The following is a 26,520-nucleotide window of genomic DNA, read 5'->3' as shown; positions in this document are numbered from 1 at the left end:
CTGAAGCCTCACTTTGTGCTGTGTTTCCGCACTTAGGGGCCCATGAAAATCTTCTAACTTCTTGTAGGATCCAAAGAAAATGAACTTTTAGGTCCAAGAAAATGTTTTAATATATAATATTCACATGTTTGTCTTTATAGAAATATCATCATGACATATAAATTTAAATATATATATATATATTTTTTTTTAATGGAGGAAGAGGATCATGAAGGCAAAAATGCCTAGGTAGTACAGTGAAAAGCTCTCAAGTTACAAACAAACAAAAGAATGGTGAGGAGGAATTGCTGGAGTTTTTTAAGGCAGGAGACTTATCCTTTGGTCTATTTCCATCTTCTAAGTTCTCTTTCTTAAGCATAAATAAAGTCATCTTTAGAACATTTTACATAGCAGTATATATAGTTCAGCAGTATCCTAAAATTTTAGATTTAAAAATTTAAAAATTTTAAATTTTAGGTCAGGTCTCTAATTCCTCAGATGTTAAGACATATTGCCAATTAGTCCTCCTGGAATGATTTTCCAATGTGAAAGAACCCACATGGAAGCTAATTAATTGGACCATTCCAAAGAACTATACGGCATTGGTTTTACGTGTTTTAAGAGAATTCAGAGAATAGTGTGGCCAGGATCACATGTATGAAACTTCAGAAATGTATGGCAGGTGTCCCCGTTACCTGTGTCTTCTGGTATCTTCATTTTGTTCATTTAAATATTCATGACATCTTCATCTTTCTGAGGGAAGGGATTGTAAAGCATTCTGATTCCATTCTAGAGCATTTGGTGCCATTCTGAGCAATAATAGGCACCTACCAGCAGCATTTTTGACTTGATGAGATATGCATTTAGAATTGCTCAAATTAGAGTTGTTGATGATAGGAATTAGAATCTTATCTAATTCTAATTCATTTGACTTAAATTTAGAAGGATGGTTTTCCTTGAAAGCCAGAGTTAGGGAGAAGAGGAAGAATCCTAACTCATTTATGAACTTATCTGAGAACATAAACTTTTTTTTTTACATTTTTAAAAAGATTTATTTTATAATTTTTTTAGATTATTTATTTATTTGAGAGAGAGAGAACACGAGCAGGGAGGAGAGGGAGAAGCAGACTCCCTGCTGAGCAAGGAGCCCAATGATGCAGGGCTCCATCCTAGGACCCTGGGATCATGACCTGAGCCAAAGGCAGACATTTAACTGACTGAGCCACCCAGGCGCCCCAAGATTTATTTATTTTAGAGAGAGCATGAGCACAAGTGTGGGGAGCAGAGGGAGAGAATCCCAAGCAGCAGACTCCCTGATGAGTGTGGAGCCTGACGTGGGGCCATCCCAAGACCCCGAGATCATGACCAAGTCAAAATCAAGAGTCCGATGCTTAACCTACTGAGCCACCCAGGGGCCCCGAGAACATACATTTTTGAAGACAATCTATTTTTTCAAAGAAACACAGAGTCATCTTTCCTATAGTGCCCACTCTCTTAACCTCTTTTCCTCCATCAATCATAAAAGGTTATGAGTCTTTTGAAAGTACTGAACACTATCCTACTTGTCAAATTAAAATATAAGTTCTTGCCAGAGTCAGAGCTCCAAGTTGCCTGCAGGCGCCTAGATGTGCAACCTCGCACTTAGAAAGATTCCAACTAAGAAGACGTCCCCGTTATAGCAATAGGACGTCTCCCTCCAAGCCCCGTACAGCTACATATTAAGAAATAGGTCCACCTCAAGAGTAAACATGTTAGACTGGAGTGTCCTGGAAAACATACTTTTAATTTCTTGCTTGTCTTCTAACAGTTCTCCAAAGCTTCGCACTTTGGCTAGAGGTTTGTCTCCGGCATACCTGCGATTTGGTGGCACCAAGACGGACTTTCTCATTTTCGATCCCCAAAAAGAACCGACCTTTGAAGAGAGGAGTTACTGGCAGTCTCAAGTCAACCAGGGTGAACTTTTTAAAGATTCACAATATGTTTTAATTCACTTGAGTCAGTCTTGAGCATTCTCAGAGAAGTGTTCCGGCTGCCATCTAACAGTAAGAAACCGAGGGCTCCCGGCTGCCCGATGGAGGCACTCTCACAAAAGGAGGAAGTAGGGGCCAGGTTTCCTCCTCCCGATGTTTTCAGGAATGTGAGACCTCACACAAAAAATTGTGCTGGGCGTAACTGAGAGTTAATTGTGCTGTAAATAGAACAATGATTGTAGCTGAAGGACACAGCTGCTTAGTGGGAGCATGTGGGCAGAAATGTGTCAAACTGAAAAGAGTATTTCCAGCCGAAGACACAAGCAATGGATTGCAACCCATTTATTCTGAAAATAGAATGTGAATGGAAGGTATACCAAGAGGGTGTGGAGATATGCTCTGCTTCCTAGACTGGATTTTAAGATTTGATTTATTGGGCAGTGACTGTCAAACTTGATTGACTACCCGTAGTCACCTGGGGTGAGTTTGAATATTTGGATTCTGTGTTCCAACCTTAGATTACGAGTTTAGCAAGCTCCTCAGGTGATTCTGATATTTGGAAGTCTGTTGGCTCCCCCTGAGAAACCTGCCTTAGGGAGCGACGAGGATTTGCCCTATGTCTTTCATAAGTACTATACAGACATCAAATGGAAGTTAAATCATTATTCTAACAATTATGAAAAATACGGTGTATATATAGTTGAATTATAATAATGTATGCATCATGCATATATTAGTGAATAATATTTCATTATTTCATATATTACATATTTTCCTTCTATTTTCTTCAGGTAGGAAGTGTCCAGAACAGTTAATCAGTAATTGGGCCAAAATTGATAGAAGAGTAATTAGAAAAAATTGAAAAAAAGCAGGAGAATTCTCTTAAAGTGACATATTGGAATCATTTATGCTTAGACTTGATCCATTCCCATCAGTCATGTGTGTTTGAAAGGTCTCTTAAGTTCAGACCAGAAACTCTCCTTTGCTCAACAGTTTTCCTCATCCTGTGTGTATATGTGGTGGGAGATAGGAGGTGTCAAGTGCCTCTCAAACATCCTTTTTGAGCACAGGGATGGATGAGGCACCAGCTGCCAGAAAGCCAGAATGTGCAGCTTCCCAGAAAGGAAGTTGTTGGCGGGTCAGCACGCCCTGGTAGCCAACGCCCAACAACTCTGCTGCCCTTGTGATAAAGAAGTCCGGTCTGCCTGACAGCATAGTGGTTGACTTTTCCAATCGCTCATGTTGTGGTCTCAGAAGCTTTGAGGATATCATATTTGAAGGAAAAAAAAAAGTCAACCTTTCCTGTCCCACCATTATGGCAAGAGGAAATCAACCCAAAGCAGATAGTGTCCAGCAAAACAAACTTCTGTGTATTTTGAAAGTGAATCTTAAGAGAATTGAACTATGTTTTCTTCGGTGGGGTTCTCTAGCAATTTTAAGTTTCTGAGGAGCCTTCTGAATTGTTAAATAACCTGAAGTCATGTACAGTGTATCTGTGTCCCGGGTATGTCCAGTGTTTCTTAGGAAACCTGCCCTTTGGTGGTTTTTTGTGTGGTGATTGGTTAGCCAACAAATTTGACGTGTGTAACAGAATATATCTTTCTCTGATCTCATACCAGGAATGTAATTATACTGCTTTAGGCACATAAATAGGTAATGAAATAAATGTATGGGATTTCAACCTTACCACTGTGAAAATAGATCCTCTAAATTATTTCTTCCATTTGCAGATATTTGCAAATCTGGATCCATCCCTTCTGATGTAGAGAAGAGGTTACAGTTGGAATGGCCCTTCCAGGAACAATTGCTGCTCAGAGAACAGTATCAGAAAGAGTTCAAGAACAGCACTTACTCAAGTAAGAGATGAAAGGCACCTGCAGGTGTCCCAGCCCCCAAAATACATGGATAGCTTGAACTTGGGCTTGAACCATGTAAGCCCTATAGCAGTTGTGTTAAGAGTTAATGGAACCCAAAACTTCTGTTTTTTTTTTTTCTCATTTCTTCACCTGACTTTGCCTACTAGCCATGAAGTGAAATCTAGAAATCATTCACGAGCTAATAATGACCTTTACTGCTCTGAAGAACTAGGAAGTCAAGGAAGACACAGATACATTCCTTATGTAAAAGTGAAGTACAAAAGTATGAAGAGTAAATAATGGGGGTGCTTGACTAGTTCAGTCAGTAGAGCCTACGACTCTTAATCTCGGGGTTGAGGGTTCGAGCCCCATGCTAGGTGTACAGATTACTTAAAAATAAAAATAAATCTTTAGGGGAAAAAAAAGAGCAAGATGTGAAAACCATTCACACCTCGTCATCCATTCCATCTCTCCTCCCAGAAGCAACCCCTAAATTATGAGTTGGTGTGCCATTAGGCAGTGGAAGCCTGAGTCATGCCAGACAGTGTTGGCCATCAAGCAGCTCTCGCTTTTTCTTTCCTCTGTGGCTTTGCAGACATAGAACTAGCTCCACGAACCAGGAATTTATTTCCATTCACTGAAACAGTTATCCAGTCTTCAAAATGGGAAGATGTTGTCATGCAGGGCTTTAAAATAACTGAAACAAGCCATCCTTATTTAACTATGAAAAATATTTTTATCTGAAAGTTGATGTTTTAGACCCAACTAAGGGATGATGTTGCCCCAGATCTCAGTTAAGGGAATAACCTGCTCAGATACTCTACAACTGTCTTTTGATTTTTGAAAAATAAATTATCTTGTAGTTAATTTGGGTCACTTGGCATTTCTAAGAGAACATTACTGGAAGTAGATCATTTATCTTTGAAAGATTTTACTGGATATTATCTGGATGTCAATGTATCCAATGGATTTTTATTTTTATATTTTTTATTTCTAAGGTACAGAAAAGATGTGACACATAAGAAATCAGAAAATAGTTTACATGTTAATAGATAATGCAGTCCTCTAAATTGTTTATTGCATTTTAAAGGGGGTAGGGGAACAACTCTGACACTTTAATAACATGATCTATGGTTGAATGGAATTTGACATAACACAGGGCCATCTCAATCCCAGGAAGGGAATGACAAGAGTACAAGAGACCCATAGCAGTAGGTCTCACCTATAATAAATCAATATGATATAGGTCTGCTAAGAGAAGACTCCATGGTATTAGGTAATCTATTGATTTCTACTTTATTTTGCCTCATGTTAAACATTATACCAGTTTATACCAGTTTCCTACCTCACACAATCTTTCTGGAATCAAGATGGTAGGTTTCCACCATCTTTCCCTGCCTCTGGGACTAGGACCTTCCTAGTTCCTCCACCAGAAGAAAGTTCCTTCACTAACTATGTAACTAGGTCATTGTAACTGCAGCCACCCTATTGGCTAAAATATTTAACAAATACGGATAGTTTATTTGCATCTGGAAACATTTGACTCCTGGTTTGAAATTCTTTGTTTTAACATACATGTCTTAGAAACATATAGATAGGAATGCACTGTGTTTAGTCTGGGCACCAACTCATTATAGTAGGAAGTATCTCAGAAGCCTATAGGTGTTTCCACATATTGTTCTGCACTGATGGCTGAGGTTGGTGATGCCTGAGGAACTTGGGCTGGCATTGGCCAAAGGAAGAGATAGCAAAAGTCTCTGGTGGCAAGGACAGTCCTTTAATGTGTCTATCATGGCACCGACTGATTGCTTAGTCAGTGGCCCACACCCTTAAAACAGGTGTCCTAGAAGATACAGGCAAGTTTTCCAATTACAGGACCCATTGGATGGTGGGTTTCACTTAAGTAGAAGATGACAAAAACATTTGTCACGAGACTACAAACTGTAAGCCCGTTTAGGCAGGTAGAGGAAGCAATGTTACAGATGTAATTCCGGGTGTGACTGCAAAAAGAACTTCCTTATTCAAATAGTTCTACTTAATGAGCTAATTCTTTGCTCTCCGTCTTCTCCACCTCTCTTCCTCATCACCTGAGTCCTCCCCCTCCATCACCCAGTCCCACACTGGAAATGGACACCCTTATGTAAACAGACATGGCATAAGGCCAGAGAAAGAATCAGTGCCAATCCTAGTGTGTCATTTAGATTATCCGGCCCCGGGGATCTTTCCACCCTCTCGTAGAATAAGGGTAATGATTGGGAATTGGATACTTAGCTGTGAGTTTTCTTTCTTTCTTTTTTTTTTTTTTAAAGATTTTATTTATTTATTTGACAGAGAGAGACACAGTGAGAGAGGGAACACAAGCAGGGGGAGTGGGAGAGGGAGAGGGAGAAGCAGGCTTCCCGCCGAGCAGGAAGCCGGATGCAGGGCTCAATCCCAGGACCCTGGGATCATGACCCGAGCCAAAGGCAGACGCTTAACAACTGGGACCCCCAGACGCCCCTTTCTTTTGTTTTCTTTTTAATTTTATTTATTTGTCAGAGAGAGGGAGAGAGCAAGCACAAGCAGGGGGAGTGACAGGCAGAGGGAGAAGCAGGGTCCCCACTGAGCAAGGGCCTGATGTGGGACTCGATCTCAGGACCCTGAGATCATGACCTGAACCGAAAGCAGACGCTTAACCGACTGAGCCACCCAGGCGCCCCTTAGCTGTGAGTTTTCTTATTGTTCTTATTTTGAGGACAGAGTAGGCTGACTGGGTTGTTTTGTTTTTTTTTTTAAGATTTTATTTATTTATTTGAGAGAGAGAATGAGAGAGAGAGCACATGAGAGGGGGCAGGGTCAGAGGGAGAAGCAGACTCCCTGCTGAGCAGGGAGCCCGATGCGGGACTCGATCCCGGGACTCCAGGATCATGACCTGAGCCGAAGGCAGTCGCTTAACCAACTGAGCCACCCAGGCGCCCGGGTTTTTTTTTTTTTTTTAAGAGTAGATTCTAACTCAGTAATATACAGCCCTTATTCTAGGAGATGTTACTATTATGTTGTAGGAAGCATATAATAGAATTTTAAGCTATATAAATTCCAAGTGCATTTGGAAAAATGAAACAGACAAAGAATCAAGTATGAGTTGAATAAATACTCTGAAATGCAAGCATTCTAGGTTTTTTTGAAAATGCCATTGAGGGACGAGGTGGTGGCCGTGCCTGATACCTATAAAGGCTTTTTATGGTTTACAAAGGGTTTTCACATATGTCCTTTCAACCTCGGTTTTGTGAGTAGGCACATGATGGTGCTAATTCCAGGATCGTGGATCCACAGCTGAGGCTCATGCCAGGTAAAGCGGTCACCTCAATCATACAGTCTATAAGTGGGAGACTGGGTCCTGGAGCTCAGGTCTTAGGATTTCTGATCCAGGAAACTTTCTACAGCGTGGTTTTCCAATATGTATGTCTAACGTGGAGCTGTGACTAAGACATTCGAGTCAGCCCTTTACAACAGGCCCTAGTAATGGCGCTGCCACCAAGTAGCTATGCCGTACTGGCCAAAGCACTTCATTTCCTTGCGTGTCAGTTTCCTCATGGAAACATGAGGGTGGAGGTTTGGGGAGAACTCAACAATCCCCAAGGCTCTGTGCCATCCCAAACTGTGGCTCAGGATCCAGTGGAATGCTGGGCTTTTCCAGAGAGCTTTTCCACCCCTGCTGCCCGTAACTCCCTGATGATAGACGGCAGCTCTGCAGCTGTGCGTGACACAGCAAATACCTAAAACACCTCAAACGACTCCCGAGAGACGTTCCTGCCCCTCAGGCTTTACCGACAATATTAAATTGAGGGTTTCTCTGCTATGCTCACCCAGTAATTCACTTAGAATTTTTTAAACTAGGAAAGTTCAAGAGTGAATTTCTATTCAACCACTCTAAATATATATGAAAATTACAGACATTATGCATTTGATACCTGACTTGAAGATGATATTCAAACTGACATTGTCGCTACTCTCAAGAAGTGATTTTGGACTAGCTGATGGTTAGAGAAGCTGAGTTCAAAAGTTCCCAGACCTTTATGGCACTTAAGGGACTCAGTAATTTTTTAAATTGTTTTAATTTTTTTTTTTTTAAGATTTTGTTCATTTATTTGACACAGAGAGACCCATAAAAGAGAGAACACAAGCAGGGGGAGCGGGAGAGGGAGAAGCAGGCTTCCCGCCGAGCAGGGAGCCCGATGCAGGGCTCGATCCCAGGACCCTGGGATCATGACCTGAGCCGAAGGCAGACGCTTAACGACTGAGCCACCCAGGTGCCCCAATTATTTTAATTTTAAATTTATCTTACCTAGCCCCAAGTAAATACCTAAGAGTTTCAATTATTAAGTTAAGTCCAAAAACTTACTAGTAATAGTTCTTGTCACGTCCAACAGAGTTGATATTTCCCTTGCAAATCTAAAGGATCCTGTAGTGCCTGTGTGAATAGGGTTGCTTGGCTGAGTTTGAATTTCAGATAAACTAATTTTTTTTTACTGTAAGTATTTCTCAAATATTGCATAGACATGCAATAAAAAATTATTCCTCATTTATCTGAAGTCCAAACTTAACTAGTTGTCTATATTTTCCTTTGCTAAATCTCACAACAAGGTGGTGAATTTCTTGAGCCTTGCCAGGATGTCTTGGCACCTAGTTTGGAAGCCACAGATCTATAGCCTTAGGCCAATTTTTTAATGTCAAATTTTACTTATTTAAAATTAACAAACCCTATACGTGAATTTTCCAAAAAATTGTTTTAAATAGAATGAAATTTACCAAAAATATTCTGTGACTGAGTTTGTGAGCAGAGATGTTTCAATTATGAAGAGTGTGGCTTCTGTTGACTAATGACAGTGTGACCTGGGCATGAATTCCCCTGAGGTCATTTGAACGAAACCAGAGTGCCAGACCAAAGCTTCTCGTTCTTTACGTGGTTCAGCGTGGAAAGCTGAATCAACAGCTGAAGTAAATGAAGTCCTATTAATTTTTAATTTTTTAATTTTTTAATTTGCCTGTCTAATTATAGTCACTCATTAGGACTGTAATTCCTTCAGTTTAACAACGAAAATAGTAATCCGTTGGAGAACAGATCTGGAGGCCTTCATTATGTGGTGCTGACCTAGCCATTAAATTGCAACATTTTTCTTTTAGAAAGCTCCGTGGATATGCTGTATACTTTTGCAAATTGCTCAGGACTGGACTTGATCTTTGGGCTAAATGCCTTACTACGATCAGCAGATTTGCAGTGGAACAGTTCTAACGCTCAGTTGCTCCTGGACTATTGCTCTTCCAAGAATTATAACATTTCTTGGGAACTAGGCAATGGTAAGTGCCCCTGGGACATTTCATTAGTAAGGAGATTCCCCTTTGGCATTAGTTGTAACTGTTTATGACATTCTTTTTAATATTAGCAAATATACTTTTGGCTCAGCATACTTGTACCAGCGCTCAACAATGCAACTTTTGGAATTGCTTATGTCAGAACACTCCTTTATATATCCTAGGACCTATTGTGAGTCCTAGTTTATGTTACACTTGAGCTAAAGACAACTGGTTGGACCCAGAAACTTCCACAACTGGTTGGACCCAGAAACTTCCACAGCTCCTGGGCTCACTTGACATTTTCAGGATTGCTTAAACCTATTACGGTTGGCAGGCTGGACTCAGCAACACTGGGAAGCAGGCACTTTTGCTTTTGCCCTTTCATGTCTTTCTCTGTTTCTCAACTTGTCGGTTAATTTCAGCAACTCCATCCCCCAACCATCATGATACGCTTAAGCAAGAAGTTCTTAGTGTAGAATACTACCCAGGTCAAGCTCCTGATGATTTCCTTCTTCACTTTTTGGCAAAGAACTTGTAAATTCTAACTAAAGTACTAATGATTAGCCACATTCATTTAAACATATTTATAGAGCTTTTTCCACACATGAGCCAATGGAACTGAAACCAAAATGGGCAATGAGGTGTAGTAATATGATGGGCACATACTACATTCCAGGCAATGTTCTGAGCATTCAATAAGTATTATTTTCTCTTTATAACCACGCTGGGGCGGATACAATTATGACCTTCCTTCTAAGGAAGACAAAAGAGGCACAAAGAGGTTAGTTAAATAGCTGTGTGATGCTGGGCTACCAAGTGGAGGACTTGGGATTTGAACCCAGGTAGTCTGACTCCAGAGCAAGGTCCCTGCTTTCTTGGGAGTTCCATTCTAGAGGAAGGGAGCCAGACCGACAAGAAAGCAAGCAAAGAAATAAGATACATGTATATAGTGCCATGTATTGCAGTAATGTCTAGAGGCAGATTTGGGGATGAGGTTGCTAAGGGGGACTGGCCATGTATTGCAGTAATGTCTAGAGGCAGATGTGGGGATGAGGTTGCTAAGGGGGACTGGCCATGTATTGCAGTAATGTCTAGAGGCAGATGTGGGGATGAGGTTGCTAAGGGGGACTGGCAAGTGAAGCACAGCACACAGCATAGGGGCAGAGGGAACCGTATCTTGGCTAGATGCTGAACAACTTCAATGGCAACCACATGAATAATGGATCATCTGAACCCGTCCTTACCCATCTCTATATATCCCTCCCTCCCTACTTTTCTACTGTACCCATCCCCAACTCCTTCTGCTCTTCAGAGTAATGTAACAGAGCCATGCCATCCTGTTTCCCTCCTCCTTGGGCCCCCTTTTGCAAAGGAAAGGTCTGCTTTCCAGGAAGAAGGAGAAGGGAGCAAGGGAGAGCCTGGGCAAGGTGTTTGGGGAAGTAGATCGAACACTTCTGTGCCTCCCTCCCATGTCTTCAGCGTGGCTACTTCCAGGCTCACCTGCACAGATAATTTGTGAATAAACAGTCTCAATAAGGCTTTTAATGGCATTGTAGAAATCGGTTTTTCAGTGTCTTCCCCTCCCACCCAAACTTTTGTCCTTTTTAAGTAAATCAGTTTATTAAATACTGGATATAGACTATTCCTCAAATATCCATTAGTTTAATATCCCCATTATTAACTTCAAATCATTGTAATACCCCCTACACTTTAGTTATGCCATTTACATTTCTGTTTAACTGAAATAACTTCTTCATAATGAGGGCTTTTCCTTTTCTTGCCTTTGAATTCTAAGTTTTTGTAACTGGGAAATGTTTTCTTGCTTTTATATGCTGCTTTTAAGTTTGCTTTCAAATACAAAATTTCTAGGTACGTGACTACCTTCAGAACTACTGTCTTTCAGAACCTAACAGTTTCCATAAGAAGGCTGGTATTTTCATCGATGGATTGCAGTTAGGAGAAGATTTTGTCAAGTTGCATAAGCTTCTAGGAAAAACCACTTTCAAAACTGCGAATCTCTATGGTCCTGATGTTGGCCAGCCTCGAGGAAAGACTCTCAAGATACTGAGAAGGTAGGAACTAGAAAAAGCAGAACCACTTTTCTTAAAAAGAATACTTCTCTCTGGTGGAGAATTCAATAGTCCACCTGTTATTAAACCATTTGCTACCTAAGCAGATGTTTTACCAAAAGAGGAAATGCTGACTGGTTCAGAATACCAAGGATCTGGGGCCAATGGAACCTACAATATAATTTGTATCAGATTTAGGAAGTTTGTGTTTGCCTGATGCTAAGGCAGTAAGCAGCCCATTTCTAGGCAATGAAACTCCTGTGCATATGTTGTGCATATGACGATTAAGTAAAGATCATAATAGATTTTTTTTTCTAGTTTCCTGAAGGCTGGGGGTGAAGTGATTGATTCGGTTACATGGCACCAGTAAGTATGTCTCCTGCTCTTAGTACTAAGAAACTAATGCTAGTTTTACTTACTACTTAGCTTTCAAAAAATCATTTCCATTTAACTACTAATTGACATAGTTCAAATAAGAAACAAATAGTGTCTCAAGCAGCAGTGTACTAGACTTTTAATATTAATAAAACAAACACTTAAACTTTATTTTAAATAATGTGGTAGTTTCTATAAGATGAAGGCACACTATCATTTAAATCGTGGAGCAGATAAGTAGCTAAAATCAATATGCTTGCCAAAGACCAGGTAACCTCTAAATACCTGCACTTCTGACTATGTCTTTTCAAGACAAAGTAACTGAGGGATGCCTGGGAGGCTCAATCAGTTAAGTGTTTGCCTTCGGCTTAGGTCATGATCCCGGGGTCCTGGGATTGAGTCCCACGGCCTTGTGAGTCCCATGGCCGGCTCTCTGCTCAGCAGGGAGCCTGCTTCTCCCTCTGCCTGCTGCTCCCCCTGCTTGTGCTCTCTCTCTCTGTCAAATAAATAAATAAAATCTTTAAAAAAGAAGACAGAATAACTGATCCTCTTCCATCTTTGTCTCTTCTTGCTAGAACTTCTGCCTTTTTTTTTTTTTTTTAAATATAACAGAGGGGTGGGAAGAGGTAGAAAGGAGAGCAAGGTAGCCAATTAACTTAAAAGCAGAAAGCATAGTTCGCTATTTTTTTCTGAATATTTTCTGAATAATTTAGCTACTACTTGAATGGACGAATTGCTACCAAAGAAGATTTCCTAAACCCTGATGTGTTGGACACTTTTACTTCATCTGTGCAAAAAATTTTTCAGGTAATAGTCTTTTTTTTTTTTTTTTTTTCCTAATGGAGAGAGGTCCCCTTTCTTTCTAGGGGATATGGTCCAAGACTATCAAACCCTATATATATACTTTTTCCTATACATACATTCCTATGATAAAGTTTAATTTATAAATTAGGCACAGAAAGAGATTAACAACGATAGTATAAAATAGAACAATTATAACAGTGTACTATAATAAAAGTTAGGTGAATGTGGTCTGTCTCAAAATACCTTACTGGACTGCACTCACTCTTCTTGTGATGATGTGAGATGGTATAATGCATATGTGACCAGATGAAGTGGGGGGAATGACATGTGTTGTGACGTGGCATTAGGCTACTAGTGACCTAATGAAGATAGTCAGAAGGAGGATCATCTGCTTCCAGACCACAGCTGACCGCAGGTAACTGGTACTGCAGAACGCAAAACCATGGATAAGGAGGGACTTTTGTAAATCCAGAGTTTTTATTTTTGCAGTCTAGCTAATTCTAAATTCTATATGTCTATACATTTACATGTTTTTCTTTAGATAACAGGCACTTACTCACTTCAGTCCCCCTCAGCATCAGGTCTTATTCACGTGTATCGATTAAAAATTAAAAATACTTCCAATAGCCTTTTGGTAGCATTAACTCTCCAAGGCCATAGGAAGGGGATGACTTAAGTTCCTTCCACACTTAGAATTCCAATAAAAGTTAATTGCCCAAGACCTAAATGACCACAGACATATTTTGTAACTATATTGGACAAATCGGTCTGGGAATACAAGGTTTTGAATGTCATTAATCTTCAATACCATAGCTGGTCAGCTTGTTTGCAAATATAACGGGGACTCTCCTGTTGCATAGGTTGTCGAGGCGACCAGACCCCACAAGAAGGTTTGGTTAGGAGAAACGAGCTCTGCGTACGGGGGTGGAGCACCCTTGCTGTCCAACACCTTTGCGGCTGGCTTTATGTGAGTGAAGCAGCACCGCCCTGGGGATCGGGCTGCAACATTCTCCTGTCCTTTTATTAAACAGCTTCTGTTGAGACAGTTCATCAGCCAAAAAGCTGATCAAAGACGGTTTCTATGGCTGAGACCCCAAATGCATGCCAGATTTTGCAAGAACATGTTTTACTAAAGTTTGTTGGACATCTTTAATGAGTGTCCCAAATTAATCACTGTATGAATGAATTGCTTTAGAAGTGCTGTTCCTTAATTTTGGCCCATAAATATGCCAAGGATTCCTTCTTCTGAGAGAGATCGTAAATGAGTGCATCTAGAGGTTTGAGTCTGAGAAGGATCCTTAGTGTACATAAAGCTCTATTCATAGATTCCCAAGGAGTTTAGAGCATGAGGTCACATCAGAGGAGCTACCAATGAGTTTAAAGACTTACTAAATCACCCTCATCATCCAGCCACCACAAACTTGATTGCTTTAAGCCACTGGTTTACTAATATTCCGTAACTCCGTTAACATTCTTAATCTATAGTTCTGTATCCTCACACTGGGACTTAATTCTCTTTCCCCTCCTACCCTCATTCTTGTAAATCCAGAATAAAGAACAAATCCTTTTTGCTCATGGGGGCATGAGGAGGAGAGTTAAGAATAAGGATGTTTGTCTTGCCATTAGCCAAAGATGGACGGGGTGCAGGGAGATAGCCATGAAAGTCGAGGTGTGATTCTACTTACTTCACATTTTACTACTGATGACTACAAGCTGCCTTTTCTTCTTCACCCTGTTCTTCCTCACATGGGCCTGGGGGTGGGGAGGTGGGGAAGGTATCTAGCAAGATGGAGAGTGATTACCTGTAGGGTGCGAATTTGTCTACTCTGCTTTGTAGAAGTTTTCTTACCCTGAAAGGAACTCCTATGGCATATTAATAGTATTCTATGATTTATTATCATACTCAAGTGTGGGAACATGTGAAGGGAAGGATAATCTCCATTTCATTTGATTGACTTATTTATAATTAATACCACTTTTCTGGTTTCCTGTCAATTCTTCCCACATAGATGAATCAATCAGAATAGTGTGTAATTAGAATTGAGTTTTTTTGTTTTCCAAACCTGAAGAGAGCTGGGCCTCACTCTATTCCAGGTGGCTGGATAAATTGGGCCTGTCGGCCAGAATGGGCATAGAAGTGGTGATGAGGCAAGTGCTCTTCGGAGCCGGAAACTACCACTTAGTGGATGAAAACTTCAAACCTCTACCTGTAAGTGATCGTTATTTTCCCATTGCTGTGAGGAGACGGGAGTATACTGAGTGCCCCTTGTACCAAGCTCCTATGAAGAGTCAATCCTCTCAGGAAATTCAGTACTCTCAGTAGGTAGCCAATCCGTGGAATGATGAATTGGAAGAAACCTTAGAGACCATCCATTTTAATATTTTTGTGTCCCAAGAGAAGAAATTGAGAAGCAGAATAATGTTTTTAATGTGGGCCACTTGGAACGTAGTATGGGGTTTTTACATTTAATTTAATTTTATTTTCTTAAAGATTTTATTTATTTATTTGAGAGGGAGCGAGCGTGGGGGTGGGGGAGGGAAGAGCAGAGAGAGAGGGAGAGAGAGAATCTTAGGCAGGCTCCACGCTGAGCAAGGAGCCGAGGCGGGGCTTGATCTCACGACCCTGAGATCATGACCTGAGCTGAAATCAAGAGTCGGAAGCCCAACTGAATGAGTCACCCAAGCACCCCTACAGGTCTTTTCTTATTGGATTTGCATAACCATCCTGGAAGCTGGCAAGGCAGTGTCTTTGATCCATTTTTCAGATGAGGACGTTCAAACGGAGACAAGGTTGGGTAAGGGAAGTCACACAGCTGTCCCATGTTATTCTAGAATCCCATACAGATCCCGGCTCCGAGGCCTGAATGCTTTCCACTCGAACAGTCACCAAACCACACTGAAGTTAGATATCCTTTATAAATGCTTAATTGATTCTACTCTTCTCTCCAGTGAAAAATTTGAATGTAAACAGAGAAACAAAACGTGTTTGCCCTGTTGGGTCTACATTTCTTCAGCTGAAGAGGGAAGAGTTGGGGTATACACTGAGTAGGGCTCTTTGAAAAAAAAAAACTTTTTATTATGGAAAATTTCCAAGTAGAGAGAAAAGCATATAAATCCCCACTTCTGTTTACTCTCTAGTCCTCCCCACTCCTCACCTCCCACCCACTGATTCCTTTGAAGCAGATCTCAGCTGTAGCACCTAAGTGAGTAAGTCAGGATGTATCTCCTTTACACAAACACTAAATATTATACTGTAAAATACTGACAGTAATTCCTCCATATCATCAGATGTTGAGTCAGTGGGTGTTCCACATTTTCCTTATTGTCTCAAATGTTTTTAATAGTTTGCTTGTTCACATCAGAATACAAACAAGATCCATATATTGCATTTGGATGAAATATCTCTTAAATCTATTAATCTTGAAGTTTCCCCTCCCACCCCCTTTTTGTCCCGTGGAATTTATTAATTAAAGAAAGCAGGTAATTTGTTCTATAGTGTTTCCCATGTTCTGGATTTTGCTAAATTCATTCCTGTGCTATCCTTTAGCATGTTCCTCTGTTTCTTGTAAACTGGCAGTTAGACCTAGAAGCTTGAGCTTATTCAGATTTTTGTTTTGTGTTTTGTTTTGCAATAATTATTTATAGGAGATGTCACATGCTTCCAACAAGAGGCACATAATGTCTGGTTGTCTCTCTCTCTCTCTCTCTTTTTTTTTTTACCTTGATAGCTAGTAATGACCATTGCCTAATCCACTACTTTATTCAGGAAGGGGGGTTATAAGGTTCTAAAATAAATTATTTTAGGGGCACCTGGCTGACTCAGTTGGTGGAGCGGGCGACTCTCGATCTCGTGGTTGTGGGTTTGAGCCCCCTGTTAAGTGTAAAGATTACTTAAAAATTTTTAAAAATCTTGGGGCGCCTGGGTGGCTCAGATGGTTAAGCCTCTGCCTTCGGCTCAGGTCACGATCCCAGGGTCCTGGGATCGAGTCCCGCATCAGGCTCCCTGCTCAGCGGGGAGCCTGCTTCTCCCTCTGCCGCTGCCTCTCTCTATCTCTCTCTCTGACTCTCATGAATAAATAAAACATTAAAAAAAAAATTTTTTTTAAATCTTTAAAAAAAGAAATTATTTTAATCTCTTAAACTGGTAGAAGTTTTATTGTAAGACTTGCTTTTGTGTGTGTGTGAGTGTGTACATGTGCATATCTAAAAGTTCTGCTTTGAGCTTTGCTTTGAATTCTTGGATGATAGACAATAAAGGATATTTAAACTCTCTCAGCAATGAATTACATTCTTGAAATATATCTCCTAGTGGTCATGGCCCTCTGAATTTTGCAAATATAGTCCTCCAATAATAAAAAGCAGCAAACAAGAAATTGCTCTGAGATTCATGGTGGGAACATGGATCAAAAGATGTAGGCCATTTAAATATTCTAGAATAACAGTCACTGTCTTTGTAGGATTGACTATTTGCTCTCGCTGTTTTTGTTAAATAAAGAAATAAGTAAAGATCTATTTTTGGGGACGCCTGGGTGGCTCAGTCGTTAAGCGTCTGCCTTCGGCTCAGGTCATGATCCCAGGGTCCTGAGATCGAGTCCCGCATCGGGCTCCCTGCTCAGTGGGGAGTCTGCTTCTCCCTCTGCCTGCCGCTCCCCCTGCTTGTGCTCTCTACCCCTCTCTCTCTGACGAATAAATAAGTAAAATCTTTAAAAAAAAGATCTATTTTTGTTCCTTCTCTCCCCAACCACCACAACTAGGATTACTGGCTATCTCTTCTGTTCAAGAAATTGGTGGGCACCCGTGTGTTTATGGCAAGTGTGAAAGGTCCAGACGGAAGTAAACTCCGAGTGTACCTTCATTGTACGAACGTCAACCAGTAAGTGTGTGACACACCCTTTCCCAGGCAACAAGTTTAATCAGTAATATGCTCTTCCTGATAGGATGATACTAAAATAATAATTCTAGTCAATCGGGCGCCTGGGTGGCTCAGTTGGTTAAGCGACTGCCTTCGGCTCAGGTCATGATCCCAGGGTCCTGGGATCGAGCCCCACATCAGGCTCCCGGCTCAGCGGGGAGCCTGCTTCTCCCCCTGACCCTCTCCCCTCTCATGCTGTTTCTCTCTCGCTCACTCTCTAATAAATAAATAAAATCTTTTAAAAAAATAATAAAATAATAATTCTAGTCAAAATAAAGACAACCATGATTTCTGGTGAGTGGGAACTCTTGAAATACTGAGCACCCACTAGGAAGTAGGAGAATGGTTTGGATGGAAATTCTGAAAAGTGTCCATAGATCTAATTTTCTTATTTGTTTTAGTTTTTTCGTAAGGCTAGGAAAAGCTCCTGTTTACATGGTTTATAATTTGAATTCCTAGGAACCCACAAAATTCGCTTTTTATTATTTAACCTTCCTATGTTTGAACAGGGTTGGGCTGACCAGCTTCCTAGCAGCTCAGCCTGGCAAAGCAGCAAAAATCTCAGAATGCCCTCACCCAGAAAATGGTAGTGTGAGGAGCAATAGTTTTTTCCAATAGGACCACATCAGCTGTCTACTGTAATCACGAAAGGAGGATAAAAAGAAGGCCCAGCATCATTACACATACTAATACTTAGTATCCATGATTATGTTTGTAATTGAGTTTTTAATTGCTTACATTAGATGAATATTTTTATGGAGTTAATCTATTTGCTTTTAGCCCAAGGTATAAAGAAGGAGATCTAACTTTGTACGCCTTAAACCTCCATAACGTCACCAAACGCCTGCGGTTGCCCTATCATCTATTTGACAAACAAGTGGACAAATACCTCATAAAACCTTTAGGGCCTGATGGATTACTTTCCAAGTGAGTAATTTTCCTTTTTCATTTCAAACTTTCGCCAAATTGATTGGTATTTATCAGAAAAGAGAGTGTTGCTAGAGAGCAAAAAAAAAAAAAAAAGTCAACTATTTCAAGTTCTAACAATTCCTAATATTCAGGAAGTTTATATATGAATATTTATCAATACAGGTAAAACTCACCCAGAGTCTAAAGCAGAAGGATATGAACACAAGTCAGCAGTTATTGTAGGGAATAGTTTGCATTTCAAAACAATTTGATAAGTCAAGATGCCCTCAAGGCATGTAGATTATTTGCTCTACAAAAACTTATAATTCTTGGTAACACAGTCACTGAAGCGAACATACTTATGTATAATTGGTATTAAGGGCATGGGGGTTGTTGTACATATTACACCCTGTGAGCTGAGTGTGATTCTCTCACAGTGTTAAAGTAGTGTTTTCATTTGGTTAGAGTAAGAAAAAAAAAATACGTCCAGAAGTGTAGCTTTTAGGTGGGTTATTTGAAGCTGGTTGTAACACATTTTAGTTTTAAAAGCCAGTCATTGGATATGTCTTATAAAAGACCGTATTCAGCAGAACACCCAAAATGACCATGAGCCTTGAAGAGTCAGGCACACAAACATTGTAAGATTCTGTCCAATGTGTGTTGGAAGGAGCTCTTTTCATCATGATTTTCTCACATTGGAGCATAAAAAATTAAGAGTTTACAAAATTCTCACCATCTCCTCCCATCTTTGCAAATGCTATATGAGTGATGTTTTCAGTGATAATTAGCATCAGAACCTGAAAAGGGACAGTAAGCTTGCTTTCCCCAAAGACCTATATTCTGTAGACAAACATCAGTAACATTGGATACCATTCCTTATTTTTTCCCTATGCTTTATTTTACTACATCTGTGACCATACAGCCTCTAATGGGAAAGAGGGGACACCCACAAATGTTCTTCCATACACAGCCTGTGTAGACATTTTTAATGGGCTGCCTGTTTTATAAAATGCCACGATTTACTTACCCATTTTCCTGCTGTTTAAACCTTTTTTCCTCCCCTAATGTAAATGATGCATATTTGGTTAACAGATACTTTTTTTCTATTTGGGTTCTGACTTTGAAATGGGTATTTTTGTGTCTGATGCTGACAAGGGAAAAGCTTTTCTGAAGTCACGGACTAATAGTTGTAGAGTTGGAAGAGTGTTAGGAGATATTTTAGTCCAACCTTAGATGGGGAGTTTAGGCCATTCAGCTCTGCCTGATTCCTCCTCGGTTGGATGTGGCCGCTCTCCCAGCAGCCGTCCTCTCTGGCAAGGGGAACGTCTCTCTCTGCCTTTTCATCTGCTGTTTTTAGTTCTGTCCTCGACAGCAGAAGTCAGAAACTATGCCTCATGCCTGTGCACAAGTGGGTTTAGAGGGCTTTTTTTCCCTCTTTTTTCTGGTAGGGGAGATGGTCATGTACTCCGTGCTAATTTTTATTTTTACTAAGTTGTCAACATTTAAAATTTTTAAATTTTAAAAATTGATAATTATGAAAATATCTGGATTTCTAGCTTTTCTTTAAAAGCGGACATTCTAGGGGCGTCTGGGTAGCTCAGTCAGTTAAGCATCTGACTCCTGGTTTTGGCTCAGGTTGTGATCCCAGGGTCCTGAGATGGAGCCCTGCGTCGGGCTCCGCGCTCAGCGGGGAGTCTGCTTGGGATTCTCTCTTTCCCTCTCCCTCTATCCCTCCCCCACCACCTCTCTTTCTAAAATAAATAAATAAATCTTTAAAAAAATTTTTTGTAAATAGATATTCTAGGAACTCTGGGCTTGTTTTCCCAAGTAGATGGAGTTGAATTGGGGTTGTTTACTTTAGACAGGTTCTCCTTAGTCCTTCTGTGACCCTCTTATCTCTGTGACCCTGTCCTACTGCACCAGCTCTTGTGGCCACTCGAGTTTGCTACCCTTAATGTGGAACAACGCCAAATACCTAATTTTCTCCAGGATAACTCCAGTGTCTGCAGGACAATTAGATTGTTCTCTCCAGGCTTACTATGCCCAATTTCTTCAATGATTCTTCTCTTTCCTGTATTTATCAGACCCCATTGCATTCTGATCACACATTTTGTGCTTAATAATGGAAAACTGGTGAAATTGTGGATAATGTTTTATTACCCTAAGTTCTCTTTGATGAGTATACATCACTTATGCTTTTCTCTCTTTTAAAATGTTGCAAAAAATAAAATAAAACGTTGCAAAAGTATCCCAGAGAAGTTTGATGAGTGTTCAGTCTGCACACTTATTCATTCTAATGACCTCAGAGGGTTAAACAATGATCATCTTTAAAAAAAAAAAAAAATCACTTTTTAGTTGAACAACTTGTATAGTGTCTACAGAAGGTCCAGTGTAGTAAGCGTTTAGGAAATATTTGAGGGAATATATTTTTAACTTAAAAGCAGTATTTTATATTTATCTTAGATAAATTTTGCCCAGCATCCATAATTCGGATTCCTCTTGCTTGCTAATTCCTTTCAGCTCTGTTTCATCTGAAACTTGACAAGCATTATCTTCTATTTCTTGTCATCATGTTACTGACATCAAAATATGAAACAAGATACTACCCTCGAATAAAACCTTACCCTGATTTACCCAGCCCAATGCAGAAATAATCCACGTTTTAAGCTTATTCTCACTGTACTGACAGCATCCTTTAGCTATTTTTACAGTTGATTAAACAGTGTAGCCAGATGGTCTTGGGTATTATCTTGCCCATATTTCATCGTCTGAACCCAGAGCACTATTTATTTACAATGATGAGATTTCCCTTTAAGCTCTGTGGCCTCTCCTAAAAGCATTTCTGAAAGTTTTTTACGTACCCTTGAAAAAATGGGTCTCAAATTCATGCAGAACAGCTCTTACTACTGGCATTTGGAGGTATTTTCAAGGCCTATTTTTGTTTATGGTTTCCTGATGACGGTCATGGCCTTGCCTTCCCCATCCCATCTAAAAATGGATGTGATATAGGCGTTAAAACAAAACTCATGCACGTGTGGACCGAGTGCAAATGCAGGATGGGCTTGATAGCCCCTAGCACAATCATGGTTATCTTTTTCAGTCTGTAGGTACAGAGCCCAGAGCTGGGCAGCTAACCAAGGTTAAATGGAAACCAGTTTTTCTGCTGACGGACACTTAGTGAGGATAGAGTTTGAGAGATCTTTAAAGATGAAAATTAAAATAATTCTAAACTGGAAACAACCAAATGTCTAACACTAGACAACTACTAAGCTAATACGCTCACACAATGGAATCCTGTACAGCTGTTAAAATGATGTAGATGTGTGTAAGCAAATGTTAAGATATGTTAAGGGAAAAAGAATCAAGTTTTTTTTTTTTTTAAAGATTTTATTTATTTATTTATAGAACAGAGAGACACAGCGAGAGAGGGAACACAAGCAGGGGAAGTGGGAGAGGGAGAAGCAGGCTTCCCGCCGAGCAGGGAGCCCGATGCGGGGCTCGATCCCAGGACCCTGGGATCATGACCTGAGCCGAAGGCAGACGCTTAACGACTAAGCCACCCAGGCGCCCCTAAAAGAATCAAGTTTTAAGAGACCATGTACGGTATGCTCGTTCTTGTTTAAATGAAAATATGCACATGTATACATAAAAGAGATGAAAAGAGATGAAGGAATATACATCAAAATATTAAAAATGGTTAGGATGAATTAGCAGATTATTTTGTTATATTTATTTATCAGAATAATGATGACGACAGATATTACTTTTGCCGTGCTTACTATATGCAAGGCACTCCTGTAAGTGATCTACATAAATACATGTATTATGTATATGACATACATATAACTCTGACATTAACCAATTTTCAACAATAAAACTGTTTTTCATATTGTAAAAACTTCATCATGTAAAAAACACTTGAGAAAAAGATCATAGAGATATAAGCATCGTTTAGAATTATGGAATTAACTATCAGTGGAACTAAAAGCAGACTAAAAGTTTTCTTTATAAGCCCTTGTTTATATTGGATTTATTGCTGTGAGCATGTATTAATTTGATTTAAATAATAATAAATATGCACAAAAGTAACACTTGTCCTTAAAATATTTTTCGAATTTTTTTGACTCGGTTTTGAATTTGAATTCCAACAGTGGAATACAAAGAAAACATACATTTTTTTGGAATCTGTGGTTTAGTGAAACAGAATTATTTTTGTTTCACTCTGGCAATATATATTCTTCCAAAATATCTCAACAACATAAGATATGCAAATGAATGTATATCACCCTGAGGAATGGGGAGTTAAAGGGTTTATGGGCACAGTTATAAGCAGGAAATTTCATTGCCATTTTTAATGTTAAATTTGTGAAATTTACATTCCATTCTATATATCTATTTGCCTTTTATAAAAATTTTTCCAATGATTTACCAACAGATACAATTGCCACAAATCCAGAAGTTATGTCACGTTTATCTTTTTTATACCTCCATCATAGTGCCTAGTATAGATTATGTGTGTTCCATTTTCTGTAATGGGCCAGTTAGTAAGTATTTCAGGCTTTTGCAGGCCATATGGTCTCTGTCACAATGACTCAGCTCTCCCAGTGTTGTTTAGGGATCATCTGGGTCAAATATTTACCCGATATAGTAGTGAAATACAAGTTATATAATATAGGCTGTCACAAATTTTTTTGGTCTTAAAAAGACATCACGGGGCGCCTGGGTGGCTCAGTCGTTAAGCGTCTGCCTTCGGCTCAGGTCATGATCCCGGGGTCCTGGGATCGAGCCCCGCATCGGGCTCCCTGCTCGTCGGGAAGCCTGCTTCTCCCTCTCCCACTCCCCCTGCTTGTGTTCCCTCTCTCACTGTCTCTCTCTGTCAAATAAATAAATCAAATCTTAAAAAAAAAAAAAGACATCACAACTTTTGTAGAGAAGTTGGAGCACACATGACTGGGCTAACTCGGATGTATCTTCCCCCTTTGCAGATCCGTCCAGCTCAATGGTCAAACTCTGAAGATGGTGGATGATCACACCCTCCCAGCTTTGACAGAAAAAGCTCTCCGCCCAGGAAGTTCTCTGGGCTTGCCAGCGTTCTCATATGGATTTTTTGTGATAAAAAATGCTAAAGTTACTGCTTGCCTCTGAAAATGAAAGGCATACACTAGCCCTGAGATTGAATTTTTCAAGTACATTTATTGATAAGAGGAAAGCAAAACCCAAGCTATAGGAAGGCAAGCGGATACATTACAAATCAACTAGTGGGAGCTTCAGGGACCCTGGGACACTCTCCGTGCAAGATTTAGCACGGTCCTTTGTTCTAAGTAGACCACTGCTAATAATACTTTGTGCCAAACACTACGCTTAGTGCTTTGCATGTTCTATTTTTATTTGAGGTTATTAAAAAGGTATGTGGGTGCTCCCAATACAGCCAGAAGGCAAGTAAGTGAAGGCTATATGATTAATTTTAAGTGCTTAGTTGTTTTTATCTTGAAAAACAGTTATTAAAAGATTGCAGGATTCCTTATTCTATACGCTGTCTCTATGCAGTTTACTGCCACAATCTTCAAATTGTCTATAAATGAGAGAGACAGTCTCTTTTCACCTAAACAGAGAGCTAAATTCAACTGCTGCTTCTCTTTTCTCTGTTCTGTCTTTGTCAACAATACTGTGAGAGACAACAGACGGTTAAAAGTGATAGTACAAAAAAAGAATTAACGACAATTCAGAGGGACTGGATTATGTAAACGTCAAATGAAATTTTACAGTGACTGTAAATGAAATTGATTTGCCGAGAGGAGAAACTGTAATTCAATACATTATAACCACCTGTTAATGTTTACTTTTAATCTACCTTTAGTTCTTGTTTTCGTTGAGAAACTTTTGGCTGCAAGTAGCAGAAAACTGTGATTCAAATGGCTTAAACCATTAGCACATTTATAATCCTACATAACAAGAAGTTCAAGTAGGGAGGGCTCAGGATGTCACCAAGGAATCAGGTCCTTTGCATCTCCCTGCTCTGTCACATTTAGTGTTGACTTCATTCTAAGCTGATGGCATGATGTCTGGAGTTATTCCATGGATCCATGCAGACCCGGCAGCAGCTAGAGAAAGATGAGCAACTTTTTCTGCCTCTCCTTCATAGACTTGAAGAACCTTTTCTCAGAGGTTCTCTCAGCAAACCTCTCCTCACGTCTCCTCATGTCTTACTGGTCAGGAATGGGTCACATGGCCACTCTCCCCAGTCACTACCAACACCAATGAGATCCGTATAATTGTCTCCTCCTAATCTTTTGGAATGGAGAGGGTGCTGGAAAGTCTATGGCACTGACCACTATAGTTTTGTGTTTTTATCAGTGACAGAAGGTATTATTTTCTCCTGTATCTTAATTTTTAGAAATATAATTCTCTTTATATTTATGCCTGCTATGAATATTGTCTCAATTAAACTTAGGTACATTTATAAGGAGCTAAAGACAGAACCTAGAGTTTGGATGCTTCAATACCCCTAAATTTTATATATAAGTAGTTTTTATATTTTCACATTTAAAATAAAGTAATTTTTATAACCTCAATATTGCATGATTATTCTTTTAATAAAACTTAAGCCTGAAAAAAAAAAAAACAAAACCTTAAGCCTGCAGATCCCTACATTTAGAAGCCTTATTTTCCTTCAGCACTAACACCTGCTACCTTTATCTGTCCTTGCCACCTCCCCCACTGGAGAAGAGTTGACGTTGAAGAAAAGAGATCATCAGGTACAAACACAATTTCCTCCTTCATCACGTAGGTTTAATCATGATCAAAGTCCTGTCCTGTCTGTTTTTCTTTTCCCTGTCCCCTCTGCCACTTAATAAATTTAAAGCCTAATTTCTCATTGTATTATTATAATAATCTCTTAACTGTTCTCCCTGACTTTGCTTAAAATTCTTAAATGGCTCTCCCATCTCTTACAGTCACAATAAGGTGCTCCATAACCTGGCACCTGCCTCTTTCTTCAGCCTCAACTCTTACTCTTGCGAAGAATTCTGTTCTTCTGGGCACCTGGGTGGCTCAGTCGTTAAGCGTCTGCCTTCGGCTCAGGTCATGATCCCAGGGTCCTGGTATTGAGCCCCGCATCAGGCTCCCTGCTCAGCGGGGACCCTCTACCCTTGCTCCTCCCCCCAGCTCATGCTCTCTCTCTCTCTGTCAAATAAATAAATTCTTAAAAAAAAAGTATTCTGTTCTGCCTCCCACACACTGGTTGGGGGTCTGAACCTACAGCCCCCTGTACCTTTGGTGATGCTCCTGTTCTCCACGCAGACTGATTTTAAGTCTCCTGGGCGCCTGGGTGGCTCAGTTGGTTAAGCGACTGCCTTCGGCTCAGGTCATGGTCCCGGAGTCCTGGGATCGAGTCCCACATCGGGCTCCCGGCTCAGCGGGGAGCCTGCTTCTCCCTCTGACCCTCTCCCCTCTCATGCTGTTTCTCTCTCTCTCTCTCTCTCTCAAATAAATAAATAAATAAAATCTTTAAAAAAAAAAGTGTCCTCTCCTGGTGGCAAACTTCCACATTTATTAAGACCTTCTCAAGCACCAGTTCCCACAATTCCCCTATCCTTTAAGTAGCTTTAGTCCCATTACTCTGTTCCTTTAGCAGTTGTACATTTACTATGGCACTTATGGTGCATTTTAATTGTATCCATATATCTTTTTTTAAAAGATCTTATTTATTTGACAGAGAGAGAGAGAGGGAACACAAGCAGGGGGAACAGCAGAGGCAGAGGGAGAAGCAGACTCCCCGCAGAGCAAGGAGCCTGATGCTGGGCTCGATCCCAAGACCCCGGGATCATGACCTGAGCCGAAGGCAGACGCTTAACCGACTGAGCCACCCAGGCGCCCCTCCATATATCTTTCCAGCTTGACTCTAGGCTCATAAGAAAGAGGTACAATATCTTAAATCATCTTTGTATTCCCCGTGCTTCACATATAATAGTCTGTCACACAGCAGCACTCAGATGTTTCCTTAATGACAGCAAAGAGCACATTTGAAACTAGCTTAGGTATTTTGATTTTTAATATACAGAAAAAGTTAATGATATTTCAACCTGAGGAGGTATTGTCTATTACCTTTAAAGAGTCTTTTAAAAATTATCACTAATGAGCTCTTACTAATGGCAGATGGTTATGTGAAAAACTGGGGGCGTGGTTGTATGAAGAAAGGAATGCTCTTAGTTATACATTAATGAATATTTTTTAAAAGATTTATTTATTCATTTTGGGGGGGCAGAAGGAGAGAATCCTGAAGCCAACTCCCCACTGAGCATGGAGCCCCACGC

At 40.1% G+C, this 26,520-nt stretch overlaps 1 protein-coding gene across 1 annotated transcript in view; it reads left to right on the top strand.

The window, feature by feature from the left end:
* HPSE (heparanase) overlaps positions 1–24,766 on the top strand; it is a 36,269-nt gene extending 11,503 nt beyond the window's left edge. The window contains exons 2-12 of the mRNA XM_032400692.1: positions 1,787–1,932; positions 3,680–3,805; positions 8,969–9,142; positions 11,043–11,211; positions 11,527–11,574; positions 12,297–12,390; positions 13,248–13,354; positions 14,482–14,596; positions 17,142–17,260; positions 18,080–18,226; positions 23,194–24,766. Coding sequence (XP_032256583.1) covers positions 1,787–1,932; positions 3,680–3,805; positions 8,969–9,142; positions 11,043–11,211; positions 11,527–11,574; positions 12,297–12,390; positions 13,248–13,354; positions 14,482–14,596; positions 17,142–17,260; positions 18,080–18,226; positions 23,194–23,353 — 1,405 coding nt within the window. The 3' untranslated portion in view covers positions 23,354–24,766. The remainder of the gene's footprint in view (positions 1–1,786; positions 1,933–3,679; positions 3,806–8,968; positions 9,143–11,042; positions 11,212–11,526; positions 11,575–12,296; positions 12,391–13,247; positions 13,355–14,481; positions 14,597–17,141; positions 17,261–18,079; positions 18,227–23,193) is intronic.
* The last annotated feature ends 1,754 nt before the right edge of the window (positions 24,767–26,520 follow it).

Source organism: Phoca vitulina, unplaced genomic scaffold (assembly GCF_004348235.1).
Source record: "Phoca vitulina isolate PV1807 unplaced genomic scaffold, GSC_HSeal_1.0 scaffold3, whole genome shotgun sequence".
Taxonomy (NCBI): domain Eukaryota; kingdom Metazoa; phylum Chordata; class Mammalia; order Carnivora; family Phocidae; genus Phoca; species Phoca vitulina.
Note: the sequence above shows the minus strand (reverse complement) of the source record. Positions and strands in the feature narration are given on the sequence as shown.